We start from the raw sequence: 19979 nt of genomic DNA on the forward strand, positions 1-19979 counted from the left end.
TGATTTAGTGTGTAATCGTAATCGAAGAAAGCAACTTTCCTCAATATAAAAACACTTCATCAAGTTTTATTTGACGTAAAAGTATATGATATCTGATTCGATTCATAATCATAATAAAAGAAAGTCTGATTCTGAAAATTTCGTGAATCAATCGCATTAGTCTATACTCCACTAAAGTAGATTCATAGTTTTTATCACATCAATTTGTGTTTACATATAACATTTCACTATTAACTCTAGCAAAGCCCTCATAATTCCTCCAGCAATGTTTGGTGAGTGTATTACACATGTAGCTCCATAATTGGATTTCTCACAAATTCGATGTTTAAAGCTTCGATTTTTACAGAAATTAAAAGAGTTCAAAAACCGAAATAATGAAATTGACCGTAACAGTTTTCTCGTTAAATCCCAAACCCAAATACATCTAGCTGTTTAGGTAAAAAAATTAATTGCCTGACAAAATAACATGTTTGTAATGAATTACAACAAAATAATACTTCAATCTAGAGCACCCTTCAATCTAGACAATAATATTTTCCATACCATAAAACTTTTTTTTTTTTTTTTTTTATAGAGATTCCATACCATAAATAAGATGAACCAACATAACTTTTGGTATTTAAAAGTAAGCACTATATATAACATTCCCAGTACAATTTTACGGAAACCTCCGGCCCCGAACACAACCCGACCCACACGTCACCCAAATCGACGCCCCTAATCAAATTCCAAAATTAGGGTTCCGAATTCGAATCTGCTACCTCCGCCCAGCCCCAATTTCTCCAAGAATCACATGCCATGCCAAGGCCATTCACATTCTAGGGTTCCGCCGCGACCGTCCGATGCCACCGATTCAAAAATTCTCCCTCCGCGGCGCGCAATTGGGTAAACCCTCCTCCTCCGCCATGGCGAGCGCGAAGCCCAAGCCCGACGACGAGTCGTGCTCGCGCTCGATCAGCGAGACCGTCAACGGCTCCCACCGCTTCACCATAAAGGGCTATTCTTTGGCCAAAGGCATGGGCGCCGGTAAATACATACTCAGCGACACCTTCACCGTCGGCGGTTACGATTGGGCCATTTACTTTTACCCCGACGGGAAAAACCCCGAGGATAGCTCCGTCTACGTCTCCGTTTTCATTGCGCTGGTGAGTGAGGGCACCGATGTGAGGGCTTTGTTCGAGCTCACCTTGGTGGACCAGAGCAACAGTGGCAAGGACAAGGTGCATAGCCACTTTGATCGTGCCCTAGAGAGCGGGCCCTACACGTTGAAGTACAGAGGCAGCATGTGGTATGTGGTTTCTTGGTTCTTGTTTATGTTAATTGCTGTGCAAGTTTTCTGTGTTTCGATGATAGAATTGAGTACCCCTTTCGGTGAATTATGGTGATTTAGCAGCTTGTTAAGTAATGTGGTTAGATATAGGTGTTGATTGTTGGAATGAATGGGAGGTATCGTATTTTCAGATGAATGAATGCGGTAGAACTGATAAAGATTCTAAGTATCGTATTTAGGTTTGCATGTCATCTTGCATTTGAATTGGTCTCATCGTCAGATTTTGGTCTTAGATTAGTTGTAGTTTCTTTTACCGCGTTTTGGATACTCTTTGTTTATTTTGCTTGTATTGGCTATTATTACCAAGCTGGTGGTTTCTCCATGTTTTAATCACCAGATTCTACTTCTCTGGCTACATTTCAGGGGTTACAAGCGATTTTTCAGAAGAGCAGCCCTTGAAACTTCCGAGTTTCTAAAGGATGATTCCCTTGTGTTGAACTGCACTGTTGGAGTTGTCAGAACTCGTCTCGAGTGTCCAAAACAATTTGCAATTACTGTACCACCATCAGACATGGGTGAAGGTCTTAAGGCTTTTCTAGATTCTGGAGCTGGTTGCGACGTAGTTTTTCAGGTTGGTGATGAGCAATTTAAAGCTCACAAGTTGATACTTGCTGCTCGTTCTCCTGTATTCAAAGCACAGTTTTTTGGACACCTTGGTGATTCGAGTGTAGATAAAGTAGTCGTGAAGGATGTTGAGCCCTTTATCTTCAAGGTAAATGCTCCTTTGTTTTTGTGCTTACACTTGTCCCCATTGGAAGGAAGAGAAAATATTCTGAAAAGCATGACACATACATTAAGAACTGTGTAGTTTTGTTTTCTTACATAGTATGATTGGGATTCAGTTTTAGTACTAAGGAGCTAAACTTTTGATTTTTCTTCATGGATGAGTTTTGAAATGAACAATAACTCAGTAAGACATCACTGGAATGTGAAATCTCCTTGTGGATACCCTTCTGGTTAGCATTAGGCCTTTCAAAGCCAAAGTAGTCACGATAGTAAACAAATTACCTCATATAATGTAGTTTTGTACCCAACATTAAGTAGGGATGGGAAAAGTAAACATTTAGTAGGGACGGGAAAAGTAAAAACGTCCATGACAGTCTGAGTTCATGCCTCACATGTGTCCAGACTTTTGCCCTAGGATGCTCCACACTAGTCATTATTGCATTTTATACATTCAGTTATAAAGTGAACAAATAAGAAATTGAAAGTATCTGAAAGAAATAACAATCCTAATTCTCTTTGAAAGATAAACGCAATTTGGAAAAGGAGGGGACAAGATCTTTTATACCTCGCTAGTCTCCAAATTGAAGGTGTATGTAGTATGGTATTGATTCACATTTATAGGATTGTGTGAATTTTTAAGTCAAATAATTAATACTCTTGTTCAGAGAGATAAGATATTGCTAAAATTTATTTTGTTTTCTTTTCTTATTATATCTGTATGTTTATTATGTCATCTTGTGCATTATCCGTTAAACTCATTCAAATCTTTAAAGCTGTCGCCATTCAATTTAGTAATGTTTTAGTATCTAAATCATTGAATTCTCACATAAATTCTAAATGTCTCTGTATAGATAATTAATCCACTGGAAAGTTCTTTATGTTTGGGGGTCTTCAGTGGTGTAATTAGAGCAGGAACTAGGAAGCACCAATAATAAGAAAGAGTCATCTGAGCTTGTCCTAACAGACATTGACGGTCATGAAAATTCTGTCTATGGAACTCCTATGGTAAAATACAAAAAATATGGGATGTTGAAGTAGTTCATGGTCTGTCTGTATGTCTGCAGCAGAGACATTGAAGGTTGTCAGAGTTGTGTGTCTATCAAATTCTGATGGTTTAGGCTTGTGCATGATGGTAGTTCAATTCTATCAACCGCACTTACAAAATTGAAAAAACAAAATTGAAAAGTTTTTCATGGTGACACTAGTTATGGGAACTTTTGGGAGTTGACACTAATTAAAACTTATGGTCCTTATGCACTTGCTGATAATTGGAATATTGTAAACCAGTTTTGAGCTTGTTTTAGTAATCTGTAAATCTCTCCATTTTGCTCTGTTTGGCCTTAGTTTAGACTAGAAGTTTGTTTTCTGTGTGTCACCAATACTTACAGATAAGTGAGTTTTGCTGCAAATATCAACCCATATGTTAATATATGTTTTCCCTCAGATTTTGAGCATGGTTAATAAATCACATGGTTTTTCCATTTTTCTTTTTCCAGGCAATGCTTCTGTTTATTTACGCGGACAAGCTTCCTGATATACGTGAAGTTACAGGTTCATCATCTTTGTGCACATTCACTATCATGGTGCAGCATCTGTTGGCTGCTGCAGACCTGTATAACCTAGAGCGACTGAAGTTGCTGTGTGAATCAAAGTTGTGTGAAGAAATCACTACTGAAACAGTGGCAACCACACTGGCCCTTGCTGAGCAGCATCACTGTCCACAGCTGAAGGCTGTGTGTCTAAAATTTGCAGCAAAGTCGACAAACTTGGGAGGTGGGTGTTGTCCGTAGATTCTGGGGTGCAAGGTTTCAGGTTATGTCAGTTACAGTTTTTCTTGGTAGTCTCAAGTGCTCTTGTCTAAATTCATGCATGTCCCATCAAACATGTTACAGATGTCCTTATCAATTTCTATGGTTTCAGGAACTCATTAAGGTTGTTTCATTAAAATTTATGGTATTCCATGCGAGTCCTCGGGTCAGCCTTTGGTGACACCATGATATCTGGCTGATCGAGGGGCAGCATTTTGAGAATGGTATATATAGTAGGATTCTTAATTTGGCCTGGGTCTGATTGTTTATAGGTTCCTCCAATACATTTTGTTTCATTGAGTAAAGAAAAGAAGAGAAGAAAAGAAGAGAAAACGAAAAAAAGAAACAAGATTTCTCACTGTCATTCAAAAATGAAAAAAAAATATATATAGACAAATGAGTAAAGACCTTGATGGACCCTGCATAAGATAGTCACAATTGGTCGTATCTTTAGGCTCTGGAAAGTGTAAAACTAGATATGCTGTTAATTGGTCTATTAAAGGCACTAATTGCTGGTTCCCTCTCTCTGTCTCTCCCTCCCTCTCAGACTTTCCCTCCCCTCTCTCGAAAACTGAGAAATAGGTGTCAGGTTGTTCTCTAGACTATGTTAATGTTTAGGAGACAATGAATACCATAATTGGTTGGCTAATAGTTGAACTACACACCTAAATGGTCTAGAGTAGCTGTCACTTTACAGAAAGATTTACCTGGAATACTTAAACATCTGTTTTTTATTTTTTTTTGTTGAATGCTGGTTATTTGACCGGAAATTTCTGTTATTGTTTTTGTGAGAGCTGCATTTGATATGAATCTGGACACTTTTTACCAAGTTTAGAAGAAGAGCATAACATGAATTGATGATACTACCTGTATCTAAAACATGTGTTCACACATCATTCTGAAAAGGATATTCCTCATATGCTTTGCATGCAACTGTTTATCATCTGGTGGTCTCTATGGTGTATAAATGAATTTATAAACTAATGAATCCTCCTGTGTTTTTCAGCTGTAATGCAGTCAGATGGATACAAGCATCTAGAAGAGAGCTGCCCCTCAGTGTTACAGGAGCTACTGAAGACATTTGCATCAGTTGATGCAAATGAAAATTCAAGTTCAAGTAAGAAGAGGAGTGGCAGCAGCATATATGGGCTAGACTTGCCAGCAGATGGCAGTGGGGCTGTAGCAGAATCAGCAAATCCCAATGGCAGGCGGTTGAGGCCGCGGCGATATTAATGTACTGAGTTACCTCTAAGTACCACAGACCTGAAAGGCTGAAAGAAGTGGTCTTACGAACAGAACTGTAGTTATGGATGGTGGGCGAATTGTAGTCACATCTCATCCTCCAATCTGTGTTAGTGTCACTCCCTGTATAAAATTTCAATGGTAATCTTGGGGGGTGAAGTATTTTGCCTGTGTTCAGGTTTGCTAGGGTACTGTTTGTTGTAATCAGAAATTTGTATGGTTGTGTTCTGTAACTGTATCTAGGATTTGTAGATCGAGTCTTAGTTTCAATGGAATGATATTATTACAGAAAAGGCTAAATATCTAAACAAATATTTCATCTGCAAATCCTTGATTGTCTGGGTGTTGACTGTGTTTAATACCTCAATTGCTGAAACCAAACCTTTGTATTGGTTGTCTGCTATGGAAGATGAATGTGTCCAGGGCATTATACCAATCTAATCTTGGTTCCATTTAAATCTCAGAGTGTATGATTATACTTTTTAGGTATTGCAATCTGATTATACTCTGTATTGATTGTCTGCTATGGAAGATGAATGTGTCCAGGGCATTATACCAATCTAATCTTGGTTCCATTTAAATCTCAAAGTGTATGATTATACTTTTTAGGTATTGCAATCTGAATAGGAAATCAAATTAGCATTCATACGTAAGATGTTGAGACATGTAAAACCTACAGGTAGCGAAGCTACATGACCTTTTTGTCTCTAAGAGAACTGGAAACATCCTTGATGGTATTATTCTGATATGAATTATTGCAAGGGTTTGGTTCATGGCGATGATGATCAGGCCAGAGGAAGGCACCCATGGCAAAGTCTCTCTTGTAAGCCAAGTCGCCGTGCGCAGACAACCCATACTGGGCGAGAAGATGGTTGAGCTTCCACTCAGGCATGTCCTCGTAGTCCTTTCTGCTGTACCTTGGGTAGTGAAGGGGCATCTGGAAGTTACTTGCATTCATCTTTCGGCTCTCCATGATCTCTTTGAAGCAGCAGTTGGTAGCTTCTGGTTCTGTTGTGGATTTCGGTGTTCGGAAGGAGCTTTATATAGACGGACTCAATGAGATGAGACTGTTTAAGCTAGGCAGGTTCAAGAGGCATGGTAGTTGTTCACATGGATTGGTTGGCATACCATCTCCTACTCATACCAGAGTTGCTGTCTGTTACTTCAGTCTGCAATGTGTGATCTTTGATCGCGACAACAGCATGACTTTTCCTCAAGCTTGCATAGAAGGGTTCGACCAATGCAGCATGAGACTCTCAAAAGCCAATAGAAATCAAATTAAAACAAAAAAAATAGGGTGTTGCTGTTTGAACCCGGCAACATAATTTTTATCTCTTATTTCCAGTATTATTCTCAAACATCCATCATTTTGTATTTTATTATCCAAAGAAATTAAAAAATTTAACTCCATCTCACAGAACGCCAGCGGCTCATCTGCCTCTTCTACCCCTTCCATCACTATCTCTTCATCTTCTTCTCTCTATCCTTTCGATATGATGGAGAGTATCAAGTTGAAAGAAAAAAACAAGCAAAGTTTTGAAGCCAGCAAGTCATCTTGAATTGCTCCACCTTCATCTCGATCAGTTCTACTGTCATATAATAATATATAGATTAATTCTTCTAATTGATAACCATCATATTATTCATCTATATAGCCAATAAGGGGATTCTTAAAATTTCAGAAGCTTACAGTGTCTAAAACAAAGATAAGTTCCAGCCAATAACAAAAACATTAACATCTATACGAGGCAGTTGAGAAATCTAAGAAGGTCCTCCTCCTCCCTCTAGGTGAGACAATGAAGATCTTAGAAGGAGCCTAGAGAGGGGTGAATAAGTCGAAAGATGAATGCAGCCTCTTAAGAGCCCCTTAATCTCAGTTGGATTAGGTAAACCCATTCCCCCTTAATTTCAGTTTGCAAAAATCAATTTTGGAAGCCAAAGGCCATACTCCTTAATCACAGCTGACACAAGCATGGAAGACCATTTTGAATATCACAAAACCCTTAATCCTACCTGGCTTTGATTAAATATGCAATCTTTATTTTGACACACTACCTATTGTAGATAGTACAAAACGGAAGCAATTGAAAAACCACATCTTCGCAGCAATTGAGAGACCATCAGACTTTTGTGAAAAGGTATGCAATGCATGAGCTTACCTGATTATCATGAGATCAAAAGGGCTTCTTAAGACTTGGTCTACAACAAGGCAGCAAGGAAACACATAGAATTGTTACACATAAAAAAGAAAGAAAAAGGAAACACATTGAAGAAGTTTGTAGCAGATTAAACTTAGACCTAAAGGAGTAGAATTTGTTCAAAAAGGCAGCAAGGAAACACAGAGAAGAAGTTTGTAGTAGATTAAACTTAGACTTAAAGAAGTAGAGTTTTGTTCAACAAGGCAGCAAGGAAACACATAGATGTTGTAGTAGATTAAACTTAGACCTAAAGGAGTAGAGTTTTGTTAAAACAAGGAATGACAACAATATCTATACTCACTATTTATAAGTCGAGCATGCTCAAAATAATACTCACAATTAGCTTTTCTTCTTTCAATTTGGTTGCTTAATTCTGTCTCCATATTGATTCTACCCTGATGGCTTTGAGAGGCAGTATAATGTTCCTTTTGGTGGCGATGAATCTTTGCGGTGCTTGTTCTGGTGCTGGTGCTGTTTACAAAGTCGGCGGCCCGGATGGTTGGATAGTAGGTGTTGATTATAACCAGTGGTCCTCATCAAAAGAGTTTCGCGTAGGCGATGGTCTTTTCTTTTCTTACAATAAGCAATACCACAATGTGGTTCAAGTATCTGAGCAAGGTTTCAAATCCTGCAACTCCAGCTCTCCCATCGCAGCTTATAGTTCCGGTTCAGACACGATCACGCTTGAAAGGCCTGGCCACTATTACTTTCTTTGTGGTGCTCCTGGTCATTGTGAAGACGGACAGAAGGTCGACGTTCAGGTCAGCCGTCCCATACCCGACAATCCAAGTCCGGCACCTTCTGGATTGTCTTCTCCTTCAACTCCTCATCCTGAAGAGAGGCCACCACACTCTGCGGCTCTGACCAATGCTCCAAAGCTTGCCTTGGCTGTCTTCGCTTCTGTGCTGGCATGGTGTTTTCTAAATTGATGTTTTGAATTTTTGCCTTGGCCATCAGTGTAATAGTATTTCTTTTATAGCTTGCCATGTATTAGACTTTTCTTTCATGGCTTTCCTTGTGTAGCTTTCTACACCGATCTTCAATATAGTTCTTACAGTTCTTTATTGTTTCTTATCATCATGGTCTTGGGATTATTATTATTTTTTTTTTAAAGTTATAAAATCCTGTTTCTACCGAGTTTCATATATTTTCGACCAAAAGAAAAAATTGAAAAAAAATTCATCTGTACACCGCTCCATCTACTCAATTTACACTCAGAACACCACAAGCGTTGATTACACTGGAAAGGTGTAGTACTTGCTAGGTGAAATTCAGAACCCAACATCTAAAAGAGCAAGGCAAAATCAAAGTGATAAATGAAAGTGATGCAGCACTTTTCTTTATCATACAGTCCCAGGGAATAGTATACTGCTAATCAAGCTGATAAAACATGTTCTTGCATCCACAAGAGTTGATGAGCTCTTTCGAAACAAATGAAGAAGAAAATATCAGACAGTTTGATCTCCGTCAATGGAGACCAACGCTTCGTCTTGGGCTTCTAAGTTGGCTGCTTTTATTTTAAGCGAGTTGCGGCCTCTCTCTAGCATAGATTTTGCCTTGACTTGTCTTTTAAGATTATAGGTGTAATGCATACCAACAAGAAGATCCGTAATTGTTGCTTCTGTCTTCTGATGATTTGCAAAGTAGAGGGTTTGTACCAGAAGCACAGGATGACTGAAAACAGAGGCTTTCTGGGCTTTCTGTTGAATGTTCCACTTGGATTGCCATTTCTTCATATTATGAGCAAGCGGTGATACCCATTCTATTGTTTTAATTGTTGCCTGAATTGACTCCTCCAACTTTGGAAGATCTTGAAGTGCTGAAGTCGTGCTTTCAATGCAGGGCAGTGATAAAGTCGAGCCCTCAATGCAGGGCAGCCTTTCATTTAGCTCAGCTCTGATACTTCCAGGCAACATACTGTACAGGTCATTTCTGTCGACCCGATGACACCTAGAAGGATATAACAAAGTTTCAATTTTGAGAATAATATTTGCATAGTGCAGTGCTAAGGCGGCAGCACCTAGTGTGTCGGGGGGAGCATCCAACAGCTTGTGCTTGCTAAAGATTGATGGACTAGGACTAATGTGATCAGAGTCTTTGGTTTCAGCATCTGTTATAAGTTTAGGCAATCCAAAAACATGCTTGATCCTACTGATAATTGTGAAGACAGATGTTGCCAAAAGGATGCCTACGTAATCGTAAGTCGTGTTCCACAGAGAGACCTCTTTCAAATTCTCCACCTCGTGCCGCTTCAGCTCTACCTTGTTCTGAAACTCAAGCAAAATTGGACCATCTAAGGTGGCAGTGATGTCTTTCAAAGTATGTTCAAGATCCGAAAGAAGTTTCATCTTGTCATACAAATCTGTATTTTTTGAAATGAACTCCTTCATCATCTTGGTGTTAGGGTCACACCCAAACCCTTCTCTTAATCTTCAGGCCCAGCCCAACTTCGACTGATGCTCTTGTTCCTTTCAGCAAACCAGATCTCCAGGCAGTACGGTGACTAGACCTCCCTCTGAGTCAAACCTGCCATTTTTGTCTTCAGTGTTGTTGGGACCTTTTTGTCCTTCTATTCTATTGTCCCTGTCGAGATGTCAGGAACCCAAATGTAGAAGACTCTTTATATTGTAGCAAACGGCTCTTTGAAAGCCATCAATGAATGAAATGCATTTCCTTTAATTTATCTTTCTGTTTGAATTAGCTCAAGTACCTAATATCAGGTATCAGAGACCCTGCATGAGGGGCCTGCACCAGGCACCACCATCCACAGCCTTGCTTCCAACCAACCCCATTATGGCTACACCGCCATCCCCAGGCGCTCCGTCCAATTCGGCAGCTCCATCCTCTGAACCCCAAACCATTCCTTCGATCCATGATATCCACCAGTCAGTAGCCAATCTACAGACCCAAAATGAAGAGCTGCATCTCTCCATGGATTCCTTCAGGACCAACCTCACCAACCAAGTTCAACAGCTTCACCAAACAGTGATGGAGACTATGCTTCGCATTCAAACCTCTTTTTCCCCACTTCCATCCCCTCCTACTCCATATTCTCCACTTCCTTCTACCGCACCGGTAGTATCACAACTTTCCACACCCACCACCCTTCCTCAAATCACATTCGGGTCCATGACCCCCCCACCCCTCACCAGCGAATTTGGCCTAGGCTGGTCTAACCCACTACCATCCATATCCCATACTCCACCTTCCCATACCAGAACCCCTTCGTCCATTGCTTCACCCACCTACTCCACCCTGGTGTCCACCTCAACTCACACCACCACCCCATCCACAACCACACACACAATTCCCAACCCAACCTCTCACTCTTCAGGCCCTGAGCCCTTCCACTCAGCTCCATTTCCTGGGCACACCAACCATACATACCAAACACTTCCCCCTCACCAAGATTTTCATCACTACCGTCCTCCTAGAGTCGAGCTACCCCGTTTTTACGGCGACGACGTCGTGGGCTGGCTGGCCATGGCAGAACGCTACCTCAGAGCCCATCGCGTTCCTTACCATGAGCGGGTGTCTGCGGTCTCTTCCTACTTTGGGAACGACCCCTCGGTTTGGATGAACGCCCTGGAACAAAGACATCCGCTCATTACCTGGGAGCAATTGGTCACAATCATGCTGGAACACTTTGGCTCGGGGTCGACAACTGACATCACCGCAGCCCTCTCCCATCTCCAACAAACCTCCTCCGTGGACGACTTCATCAATCGTTTCACCAAACTATCTTGCAGAGTATACCCACGGAATTTAAAATATGTTGTCTGAGCCTGTTAACTTGTTCATCGCTCAGAGATGTCCATAGATGGAGCAGCCTAGACATGACTCTTGCAACTTCGAAGGCCAAAACTCCAATCACTGCTTTCTGCTGATTCTCTTTTTAATTTGAAGAACTTATTCTTCTTCTTTTTAGTCCTGCGAAAACACAACTTTCCCATTTTCTCGTACACACATGACACACCCCCACCCAGAAAGTAACAATATGACCAGATAATTAAGCCAAATCAATCATCCTTTTCTTGAACGATCCTGTGTCAAATAATAAAATCTACAATCAAACGATGACCACCTATTCATGACCTAACATCCCCAATCTCATTGCCAAAGAAAAAAAAAATCCCAAACTAAATGGCCAAAAAGGAAAACCTAATCAAAAACAAAATTACCATAATTTTAATTTTTGCCTAGGCTGCTAGCACACATAAATATACATAATTTAATGGTAGTATCACGAAACCCTAACCAGTAAAGCTCCCAAATCATTGCCCCCGCAAAATGGAAACTTTCTGAGACAAGAAGTTTGAATAATACATGTACAAGGACCTTTCGATCCAAGAGACCAAGAGGCTAGAAAGAACCAAGGTTCTAAAATGATGAAGAGGACCTTGTTGAAATAAGGAAAGAATATAGGCGCCGAGGAAGTTTGGTATGGTTGACCGGGTTTGCCGGTGAAACTCCATGTTAATGTATCCAAAACTTTACTTTTGAAAAGACAGAATGCCCTAATGGTATTTTGTGATGGAGTACATGAAAAAATTATTAGCATGTTGTTGAAGCAAATGAAGGACTGGTTAATTACTTAATTTTGATGGGCACATGCATGCTTCATTTGCATCTAAACTTGAAGTCCTCCTTCTTGGTTTGCTTTTGCATTACAAAACAAATGAACTTTTCTCTCGGACTGAACTAAAAAAAAAAAGGTGATAAAATGTTTGGTTGCAAAAAAAAAAAAAAAAAAAACTTTGAAAGTAAAAGTCTAAGAGAGAATATCTCTCTTACAAAGGTTAGATACCGAAAATTTGTGTATGAATACAAAGCTATTCAACAAAAGAAAATACATTATGCGGTTAAGTTTTTAGTAAAAGAAAGTTAAAACTGTTGTTGGACCTACTATTGTTCGATCATACTCCGTGCATTTGTGAACTGATCTACAAATGCTAATAACCAAACAAATACTTTCATGTGCAAAATGCAACAGTTATGTTCACACACTCAAAAAATGTCCTGGTAAGTTGAATTGGAAGATCACAGATCTGCCTTTCACGTACTCACTTGAATCTCCCGTCCAAATAAACTGCATATTATTTTAATCCCTTCATAGTGTGTTGATAGTGTGTTTAAGACTTTAGGCAATCCAGACCTTAACTCAAGATACTAAACCCATACCAACAAATTAAGGTGGGGAGGGGAGGTCAATTCACCCATTAGAGACCCCAACCTCAAACAGTTTTACATTTGGACTCGTTGGTGTTAATATCTTGGTAGATAATGATTTGGACGAGGATTCCAGCAATGATGAAGATGCCTGAAAATGTGCTGTGGTTCGTGGATGAAGAATATGTCCAGAGTGATGAAGATATGATCAAGGCAGTTCACGACTTGTTGTAGATCAAATTGAAGTTGATCAGCATGTGGAACCTGGAGAGGAGTCTGATGACTGATCTATGGACAGCGATGATCTTAATTGAGAGCCTTGATGAGAGTTCAAGTGATGAAGAGGTTGATGAGCCTGTAAAACAACCAAAGTTCAAGCAGGCACTTCAAACTGGATCTAGAGTTTCCAACTATGACACAATGTAGGGAGGTTTTTTTTTAAAAAAAAAAAAACAATTTTAATTTTTTTTTAAAGAGAAATTTTATTTAATGAAAGAGAAAAATTACAAAAGAGAAAGAGGGACTGGTCAAAATCTTTCTCAGTAAAAGAAAGTAGAGAAAAACTCTCTAATACAATCAAACAAAAGGCAACAAGCAGAAATTAATGACATAGTGATAAAAAAATATGAGCTGCTAGAACCTCTGAAAAACCAACCCCAAGAAGAGTCATCAGACCAATATTTTGACGTTGGTAACATGAGACCATCAGCATCATATGTAATCATGCAAAAGAGCAATGCTAAACTTGCCGAAAGAAAGGAAGCCTAGAGAGATCCCGCCGAAATCTTTCTGAAGCAAAATCAGGTACCTCAGACCACCAGTGCCTTGAGTCATGAGTTGCTCCAAAGTCAGCAAATGCATCAGCTAGGCGATTGCCCTCTCTATAAATATGGGAAACCTTCAGATTCATTTGTTTAAGCCAAAACAAACAATTAGCCCAAGGAATCCGTAAATAAGAGAATTGTCCGTTAAATATGGAAGGCCACCAATTTTCCCCAATATCCAGTCAAGACTTGTGGCCTAAAACTGGTGGCATGCTGATTCTTCCACCATTCTATCACAAACAACCAGGCAGACCCAAAAAGAGAAGGATTTTAGAACCAAATGAGATTCCCAAAGGTGCAAAAAAGCTACAGAGATATATATCATGCCCCATGCATCTGAGTGCACATTTTGTGAAAACGATGGTCATAATAAGAGGACATGTCCTCAGATATGTATTTTAAGCTTCATTAATTTGTAGTATTGTACTATAATTTCAATATTAGATAAATTTTCCATGTATCTTGTTCAACCTTAAATTCCCTATGTTCTTAGAGAGGACAAGCACTAGAACCTCCTCCTCATGTTCCAGTGAGCAAAAATATGTATAAGACAAGTGGAAGGGCAAGAGGAAGCGTAAGTTTAAAAATCTCTTTGTTTAGTTCCAAGTACTGATTTTGCTGAATGATTTGAGAAATTGTGGTACCCTTACAGAGCACAAATAGAGGAAGAGGTATTAGAAATTCAATTATGATGGAAGAAGGGCAATCTGGATTAATCTGGACAAGGGACAAGAGGAAGAGTTAGTCAACCAAGTCTATATACTAACATCCTTAACTTATGTTTGTTTGTTTAATTTTTAATTTTTTTTTTATTTTCACTTTTGAATTAGCAATGTACTATAGGGAAGACATGGTGTTCCATATGTTAAAGAGTTGGGGGGACCAGGGGAGGAAGAGGCCAGTTTGTTGCTCCAACAAGAAAAAGAGGACAATTTGAAAGCTTTAATAGAGGCCGGTAACCTGTTACAAGTACTGGAGGAATGTCACTGTGAGCCCTGAAAATATTTAAGGAGCTAAAGTGGAATAGTTTGAGATTTGATTGGTAGTCTCAACGATTGTTAAAGATTTTTGGGAATATTTTCTGAATTTTACTTGAGGCGAAACTTTCAATTTATAGGTCAGATGATAAAATACACTTCACAACGAGTCCGTGCTAATTTTTGTGGAATTTTTCAGACTCCTGAACTAATTGTTATGATTTTCCGAATATTCGGGATTATAGAAATTGTTTAAATTATTTAAAAAAAAATTTGTTTAATGGAAAATAAAAATAGATTGAAGCGATCTCAGCCGTGAAATAAACCGCCTGTTGATCCGGGCCGTTATTAATTTTAAATTTGGAGTATAAATATCCCCCAGATCAGATCCACGCATCAGAAATCTCCACAGCAGGAGACCCGGTTCCTCGATCCGACGACCCGCGAAAGCAACTCGACCGGAACTTCTTCGTCCGGTGGAAAACCAGTGTGGTTTGATTCGTCTTCTCGCCGTGGTTTCACTTCCAGCTTCGGTTGGTCCAGTCGCTGGATGTAGAGAGAGAATCGAAGCTGACAAGTTTTATGTTTTGCGACGTCTTCCGGTGGCAACCGGCGACCGTTTGTCATGCATGAGGTATGAAACTCCATCAATTCTTCACGCTCTAAGTGACGGTATAATTTTTTTTTCGAATTCGATTAAGTTTTGGAGGAATTGTAATTTTGGGTGACGTCGGCCACCACCGAGTTTACTGATTCCGGCAATGGTTCAAAAGTTGTTGGCTCATTTTTGAATTGGGTAGCAAAGCAGGGAGTTGGGCATTAATTTGGTGAAATAGGCTGAAGGGATTTAGCAGCAGAATATTGAATTTCATTCGAACTGAAGTCATGGTAAGGGTTGTTGTCTTCAGCTTATCTATTCGAAATTGGGTCGTCATTTTATTTGAAACGTTGTTGCGTGTAAGAGACAGATGATGAATAGTGAGAGTTTGGGTTTTGGTTGGTCTTTCTCGACCTTATTCATTGTTCATGAATACAAATTAATGCTTGGTTTTGGGTCAATAACAGAGGAGTTGCAGAATTGGATGGAACCATTAAGCAATGATCATCGGCATATTTGGAATATAATCTGTTGTGGGGACTATTTAAGTTATTTTGGAATTGTTAAAGGTATGGCATGGAATGAAGGGAACCATGGATAATTGTTTATCCAAAGTTAGTGCAGATATGACAAATTGATCAATTGAATAATTGAAATGGACTTGGTTTGAAATGGGTGTCCAAAGTAATTGACAAAAAAAAAAAAAATCCATTGTTTTGTTAACAAAGAAGCTTTAGTCTGATTGCCTTCAAGGGAACACTCTGGGTTGTGAATTTGAATGTTGGTTTTGCACACCATGATCCTTGATCTCTTGACAAGTGATTGGCAAGAAAAATAATATTTCTAGTTTTGAGTTAATATCATGTAGGAAATTGAAGTCGTCTTTGATATCGATATTGGAATCAATGTGAAAAGCAGAGGCTTTGGTAACTCTAAGAGTCTTTGGAATCAACTTGAGAATCCGTTTCCAAATTAAGTTTCAAGTGATATAAATAATTGGATTGGTTGTCAAACTAGGACTCCAGTTACGCTGGCCTAGAAAAACGAATGTAGTTAAAGCTGCAATATTTCTGGACTTGCCTCGATTAGTGATTTTATGTATGTGTGTTATTAAAGTAAACATTTGATGCATGAGAAAAGGATTAGTGATTTTATGTATGTGTGTTATTAAAGTAAACATTTGATGCATGAGAAAAGTTAGAGGATAATTTGGCTATTTTGCCAAATATTAATGCATTGGAAAGTTTTAGTTTCGTGCAAATGAAATTTGATGTGCTTATCCGTTATATGTGTGCTTAACTTCTTTAATTTATAGGTTTTGGTTTTTAATAAAGCAATATGATTTAGATATGTACGATCCAAGCTACTCAGAACTGTGCAATGCAATCACCAAATCTGTAAAAATTTCCACAAAATACAAACTGATTACCTAATAAACGGGCTAATCAGATGAGCAAAAGATAAAACACAATCACCTCAGAATCACCTTTAAACCATGCCAGACACGTACTCCTTAATAAGACATATATAGATACAAATCAGCTAGCAGGTAGGAGTAACTAGCTAGGAAACAAATATAGAAAGACAATAAAACACAACATAACAATGGCATTAACTCTATAATAAACTCATCAATTTCAGCGTCCAAACCCCTTCCAGCTTGTGATCATTTCCATTAGTCTGATCAACGTTCCAACTATCTCAAGAAAGAACTCACGCCTCCGTGTGATGGCCAAGTCCGCAAGCACAACTCCCACCACGAACCCACTTCCGCATCCAGCGAGCACAAAAGCCCATTCAAATTCACTTCCAGAATCATTTTCTTCTGTGCTTGAAGGTGGCAGTTGCGGTGGGGCATTAGAGCTCTGACATCTCTTTGGCAAAGGATCTCCGCACAATCCGGGATTTCCCTCATATGAAGTGCTAGAGAAGGTATTGAGTTGCGGTCCACGCGGTATTGGACCTGTGAGATTGTTGTGAGAGACATCGAATTCTGCAAGGAATGTCAGCTGTGCGAATTGTTTGGGAATCTCTCCCCAGAGCTTGTTATTGGAAAGGTCTAGTACTTCAAGATTCGTCAAGTTCCCAAACGATGACGGGATACCACCGCTGAGAAGATTATTGGAAAAATTAAGTGACCAAAGCCCTTTTAGACTCCCAATGGATTCATCAATCTTCCCTTCAAATTTGTTGCTTGAGATATCAATGACTGCAAAAGCTTCTTGAACCCTTGGATAGTATCTATCCACACCTTTAATGGTTATATTAATCGTGGAAGCATAAATGAGCCAATCATTATTACCAGAGCTGTAATTGATGCCAAACCTCATATAGGACGACTGGTTGACTGATCTCATGGCATACTTGGAGAAGATGTATTCAGCCACAAACTTGCCTGTGAAGTTATTGTGAGAAATATCTAAGACACGCAACTGTGGGAACTGCTGATTATTTTCAGGCTTTCCTATCAATCCCTGGAACGCATTATGCCGCATTGCCAAAAGTTTCAACTCAGGTAGAGTAGCCATCCAAAAGGGAAAGACATCATTGAAGTAATTGTTTGACAGGACCAAAGTCTCAAGCATCAGACAATTCGCCAATGACCTTGGTAGTTGCCCTTGCAATTGATTTTGACTCACATCAAGTATCCTCAAGTTGCTTTTGTTGGTGTATGTTTGTGGTAGAGTGCCATGAAACGAGTTATTTCGAAGAAGTAGAAGTGTCAATCGATCACTGAAGTTTCCGAAACACTGCGGAATCATGCCACTCAAGTTGTTATTGTCCAATACAAGGGCCCGAAGAGAACTCATATTGCAGATCACTGGTGAAAGTTTACCAGTAAATTTGTTGTCATTAGCTTCATAGACTAAAGTGGATGATGCAGGTATCGGCAGTGGCCCATGGAACATGTTGGAAGAAAGACTCAAGTGTAGTTGGTTGACCCAAGGAAAGAAAACAGGAAGTTGGCCTGAAAGGAAATTTTCAGAAATGTCTAGCCGAATCAAGGATTCTGTGCTCATGTTCCACATCCATTTCGGTACTTGACCATGGATTTTGTTTTTATTGAGCATCAACTGCTCCAAATGTTTTTGATATCTCAGGAAATATGGGAACTCTTTTATGTTGCATGAAGTTAACCTTAGTTGGGTGAATTGTGGAACAGTACTTGCATTCACAGCTGTGGATTCAGATAAAAATTCCAGAGAATTAGATCTTAGATCGAGTTGGTTGAGATTTTGCAGGTGTTGAAATGTTTGAAACTCCACTATACCGCTCAGGTTATTGGACTGAAGATAAAGAATCTGGAGGTCCGTGAGATTGGAAAATGATGTAGGAATTGAACCACTCAATTTGTTATAACCAAAGTCTAGGTACTCTAGTTCGCTAAAATTACCTAGCCAGGATGGGATTGGACCAGTTAGTAGACTCGTACTAATCCTAAAAACAGACAATTTTGTAAGGTTTGCAAAAGAATCTGGAACAGGACCTCCAAATTGGTTTGCTGAAATATCTAGATAAGTCAGTTCTCTGAGATTACCTATCGAAGATGGAACCAACCCTGCTGAAAAATTGCAGGCAGCCACATCCAACTGTTTCAAAGAACCAAGATTTCTGATAGAAAAGGCTAAGTTCCATGAACATCGAGAGTTATGAGAGGACTACTTTTATTAAATTCAGGCAAATAACCAATGAGATCTTGGTTGTCTCTGAGATAGAGATTTTGCAAGTTTTGTAACTGGAAAATTCTAGCTGGGAAGTCTCCAAATAAGTGACACTGATGTAAGTCAAGGGTTGTCAAAAATGATAAATTGGCCAAGGAATCAGGTATTGGCGAAGATATGTTGATGAAACGGAGACGAAGATGTTGAAGATTAGTTAAGTTTTGAACTAGACTTCTGAAATTGGATCCATCAAGTTTCAACAATCCTACACCCGAAGAAGGGTCGGTATTGAAAGAAAGATTAAGAAGTGACAACTTGACCAACTGTGAAACTTCCGATGGGACTCGACCAGAAAATACAGAGGCAGAGAGGTCGAGATGGGTGAGCCTTGGAAAATTCCTAATGCTAGTAGGAATTTGAGAGTAATTGAAGTGATTATCGGCAAGGTTCAGCCTCTGAAGGTGAACAAGACGGAAGAGGGAGCTGTTGGAGTGAATAGAGCCGTAGAGACAACTGCTTCTGAGATCAAGCCCGATCACATGACCCGTGTGTTCGTCACATTCGACCCCATCCCATGTGCAGCAGTTGGTGTTGTTTCCTCCTTGAGCTTGTTTCCAGGACAACACTTTCGGATAAGCACCCTCTAAACCCGAAGCAGATGCATCGATAGTAAGGCTTTGCTTGAATTGTAGCAAGGCAGAGCTCTCCTCATCATGACAATAAGATAGCTGCCGCAAAGTGTACGTAGTATCAAGATCAATTAGCAATCGAAACATGAAAGAACAACAACAACAAGAGTTAGGAATCGAAATATGAAAGAACATTAACAACAAAAACAAGAAGAGGCATATTGATTATATGAGCGGTACTGCTGGGTACCTCATGGGAAGTGCTGGTATTGCACCCCTTGAAGAAAAAGATGAAAAATAGTAACAAGCAATGGGATAACCCCATCATATAATGTTGTGATATGCTGTAGTTCTCTCTCAGGTATTGGTAGAAGTGTAGTGTGAATAAAGTGGCAGAGACCGAGAGCTATTTATAGACGAGCCAGCTTAATTTCCGTACAATGTCCTACGTACAGAAGTCATTTTTTTTTACAGAAGTCATTAAAGCAACCAAAATGTTCAGCATGATGTCTCAATTGACGCGTGAAGCTGGGGTTATAATTAACCACTGGCTGAAAAAAGTAGCCACTGCATTAAATGAGGATAATAATTTTAGTTACAAACTAGCTTACAACGACTAGCTGAAAGAAGTGCCCACTGCATTAAATGAGGATACTATTCAGCATTTTCTGTGTGAATACATTAAATGAGGATAATAATTTTATCTCAAAAATATCATATTTATAGCTGACACACTGATATTCGTATAAATATTAATTATTTCAATTAATCAACAATAAAAAAATTAATTGTATCATTTTTATGAAGTATATATAT

General features: G+C 39.3%; 4 protein-coding genes and 1 long non-coding RNA gene across 6 annotated transcripts; 3 read left to right on the forward strand and 2 right to left on the reverse strand.

Annotated features, from left to right (window-relative positions):
* Window positions 1-626: 626 nt before the first annotated feature.
* Window positions 627-5433, forward strand: LOC133714771 (BTB/POZ and MATH domain-containing protein 3). Its single transcript, XM_062141025.1, has 4 exons — window positions 627-1288; window positions 1694-2042; window positions 3553-3829; window positions 4871-5433. Exons 1-4 carry the CDS (start codon window positions 843-845, stop codon window positions 5095-5097), a joined length of 1299 nt encoding a protein of 432 aa, XP_061997009.1. The 5' UTR covers window positions 627-842; the 3' UTR covers window positions 5098-5433.
* Window positions 5434-7675: 2242 nt separating this feature from the next.
* Window positions 7676-8241, forward strand: LOC133714212 (mavicyanin-like). The gene has a single exon (XM_062140296.1). The coding sequence runs from the start codon at window positions 7703-7705 to the stop codon at window positions 8231-8233; it is 531 nt and encodes a 176-aa protein (XP_061996280.1). The 5' UTR covers window positions 7676-7702; the 3' UTR covers window positions 8234-8241.
* Window positions 8242-8488: 247 nt separating this feature from the next.
* On the reverse strand, window positions 8489-10015 carry LOC133717472 (protein PSK SIMULATOR 1-like). Its single transcript, XM_062144189.1, has one exon. It carries the CDS (start codon window positions 9695-9697, stop codon window positions 8753-8755), a length of 945 nt encoding a protein of 314 aa, XP_062000173.1. The 5' UTR covers window positions 9698-10015; the 3' UTR covers window positions 8489-8752.
* A 3557-nt stretch (window positions 10016-13572) lies between these two features.
* LOC133713399 (uncharacterized) lies at window positions 13573-14561 on the forward strand. Its single transcript, XR_009847999.1, has 3 exons — window positions 13573-13871; window positions 13950-14037; window positions 14128-14561. It is a non-coding gene; the product is annotated as an uncharacterized LOC133713399 (long non-coding RNA).
* A 1794-nt stretch (window positions 14562-16355) lies between these two features.
* On the reverse strand, window positions 16356-19525 carry LOC133717433 (receptor-like protein 20). Of its 2 annotated transcripts, XM_062144154.1 has the most exons (3): window positions 19414-19525; window positions 18884-19262; window positions 16356-18359 (listed from the first exon to the last, which is right to left on the reverse strand). In XM_062144154.1, exons 1-3 carry the CDS (start codon window positions 19489-19491, stop codon window positions 16510-16512), a joined length of 2307 nt encoding a protein of 768 aa, XP_062000138.1. In that variant the 5' UTR covers window positions 19492-19525; the 3' UTR covers window positions 16356-16509. The 2 variants fall into 2 exon arrangements, with proteins under 2 accessions (XP_062000138.1, XP_062000137.1); XM_062144153.1 differs by lacking the exon at window positions 19414-19525 and having other exon boundaries at window positions 18884-19407.
* Between the last annotated feature and the right edge of the window lie 454 nt (window positions 19526-19979).

This window comes from Rosa rugosa, chromosome 6 (assembly GCF_958449725.1).
Source record: "Rosa rugosa chromosome 6, drRosRugo1.1, whole genome shotgun sequence".
Lineage (NCBI taxonomy): Eukaryota > Viridiplantae > Streptophyta > Magnoliopsida > Rosales > Rosaceae > Rosa > Rosa rugosa.

What these genes read in the sequence shown, in the direction of transcription:
- LOC133714771 (XM_062141025.1), top strand. Translation starts at nt 843, where the DNA reads ATGCCACCGATTCAAAAATTCTCCCTCCGCGGCGCGCAATTGGGTAAA. An exon ending in AAGTACAGAGGCAGCATGTG is followed by an intron (nt 1,289 to 1,693) that starts GTATGTGGTTTC and finishes GCTACATTTCAG; the next exon opens with GGGTTACAAGCGATTTTTCA. An exon ending in TTGAGCCCTTTATCTTCAAG is followed by an intron (nt 2,043 to 3,552) that starts GTAAATGCTCCT and finishes TTCTTTTTCCAG; the next exon opens with GCAATGCTTCTGTTTATTTA.
- LOC133714212 (XM_062140296.1), top strand. Translation starts at nt 7,703, where the DNA reads ATGGCTTTGAGAGGCAGTATAATGTTCCTTTTGGTGGCGATGAATCTT.
- LOC133717472 (XM_062144189.1), bottom strand. Translation starts at nt 9,697, where the DNA reads ATGATGAAGGAGTTCATTTCAAAAAATACAGATTTGTATGACAAGATG.
- LOC133717433 (XM_062144153.1), bottom strand. Translation starts at nt 19,358, where the DNA reads ATGTTCTTTCATATTTCGATTCCTAACTCTTGTTGTTGTTGTTCTTTC. An exon ending in CTCTGCCTCTGTATTTTCTG is followed by an intron (nt 18,360 to 18,883) that starts GTCGAGTCCCAT and finishes ACCAATTTGGAG; the next exon opens with GTCCTGTTCCAGATTCTTTT.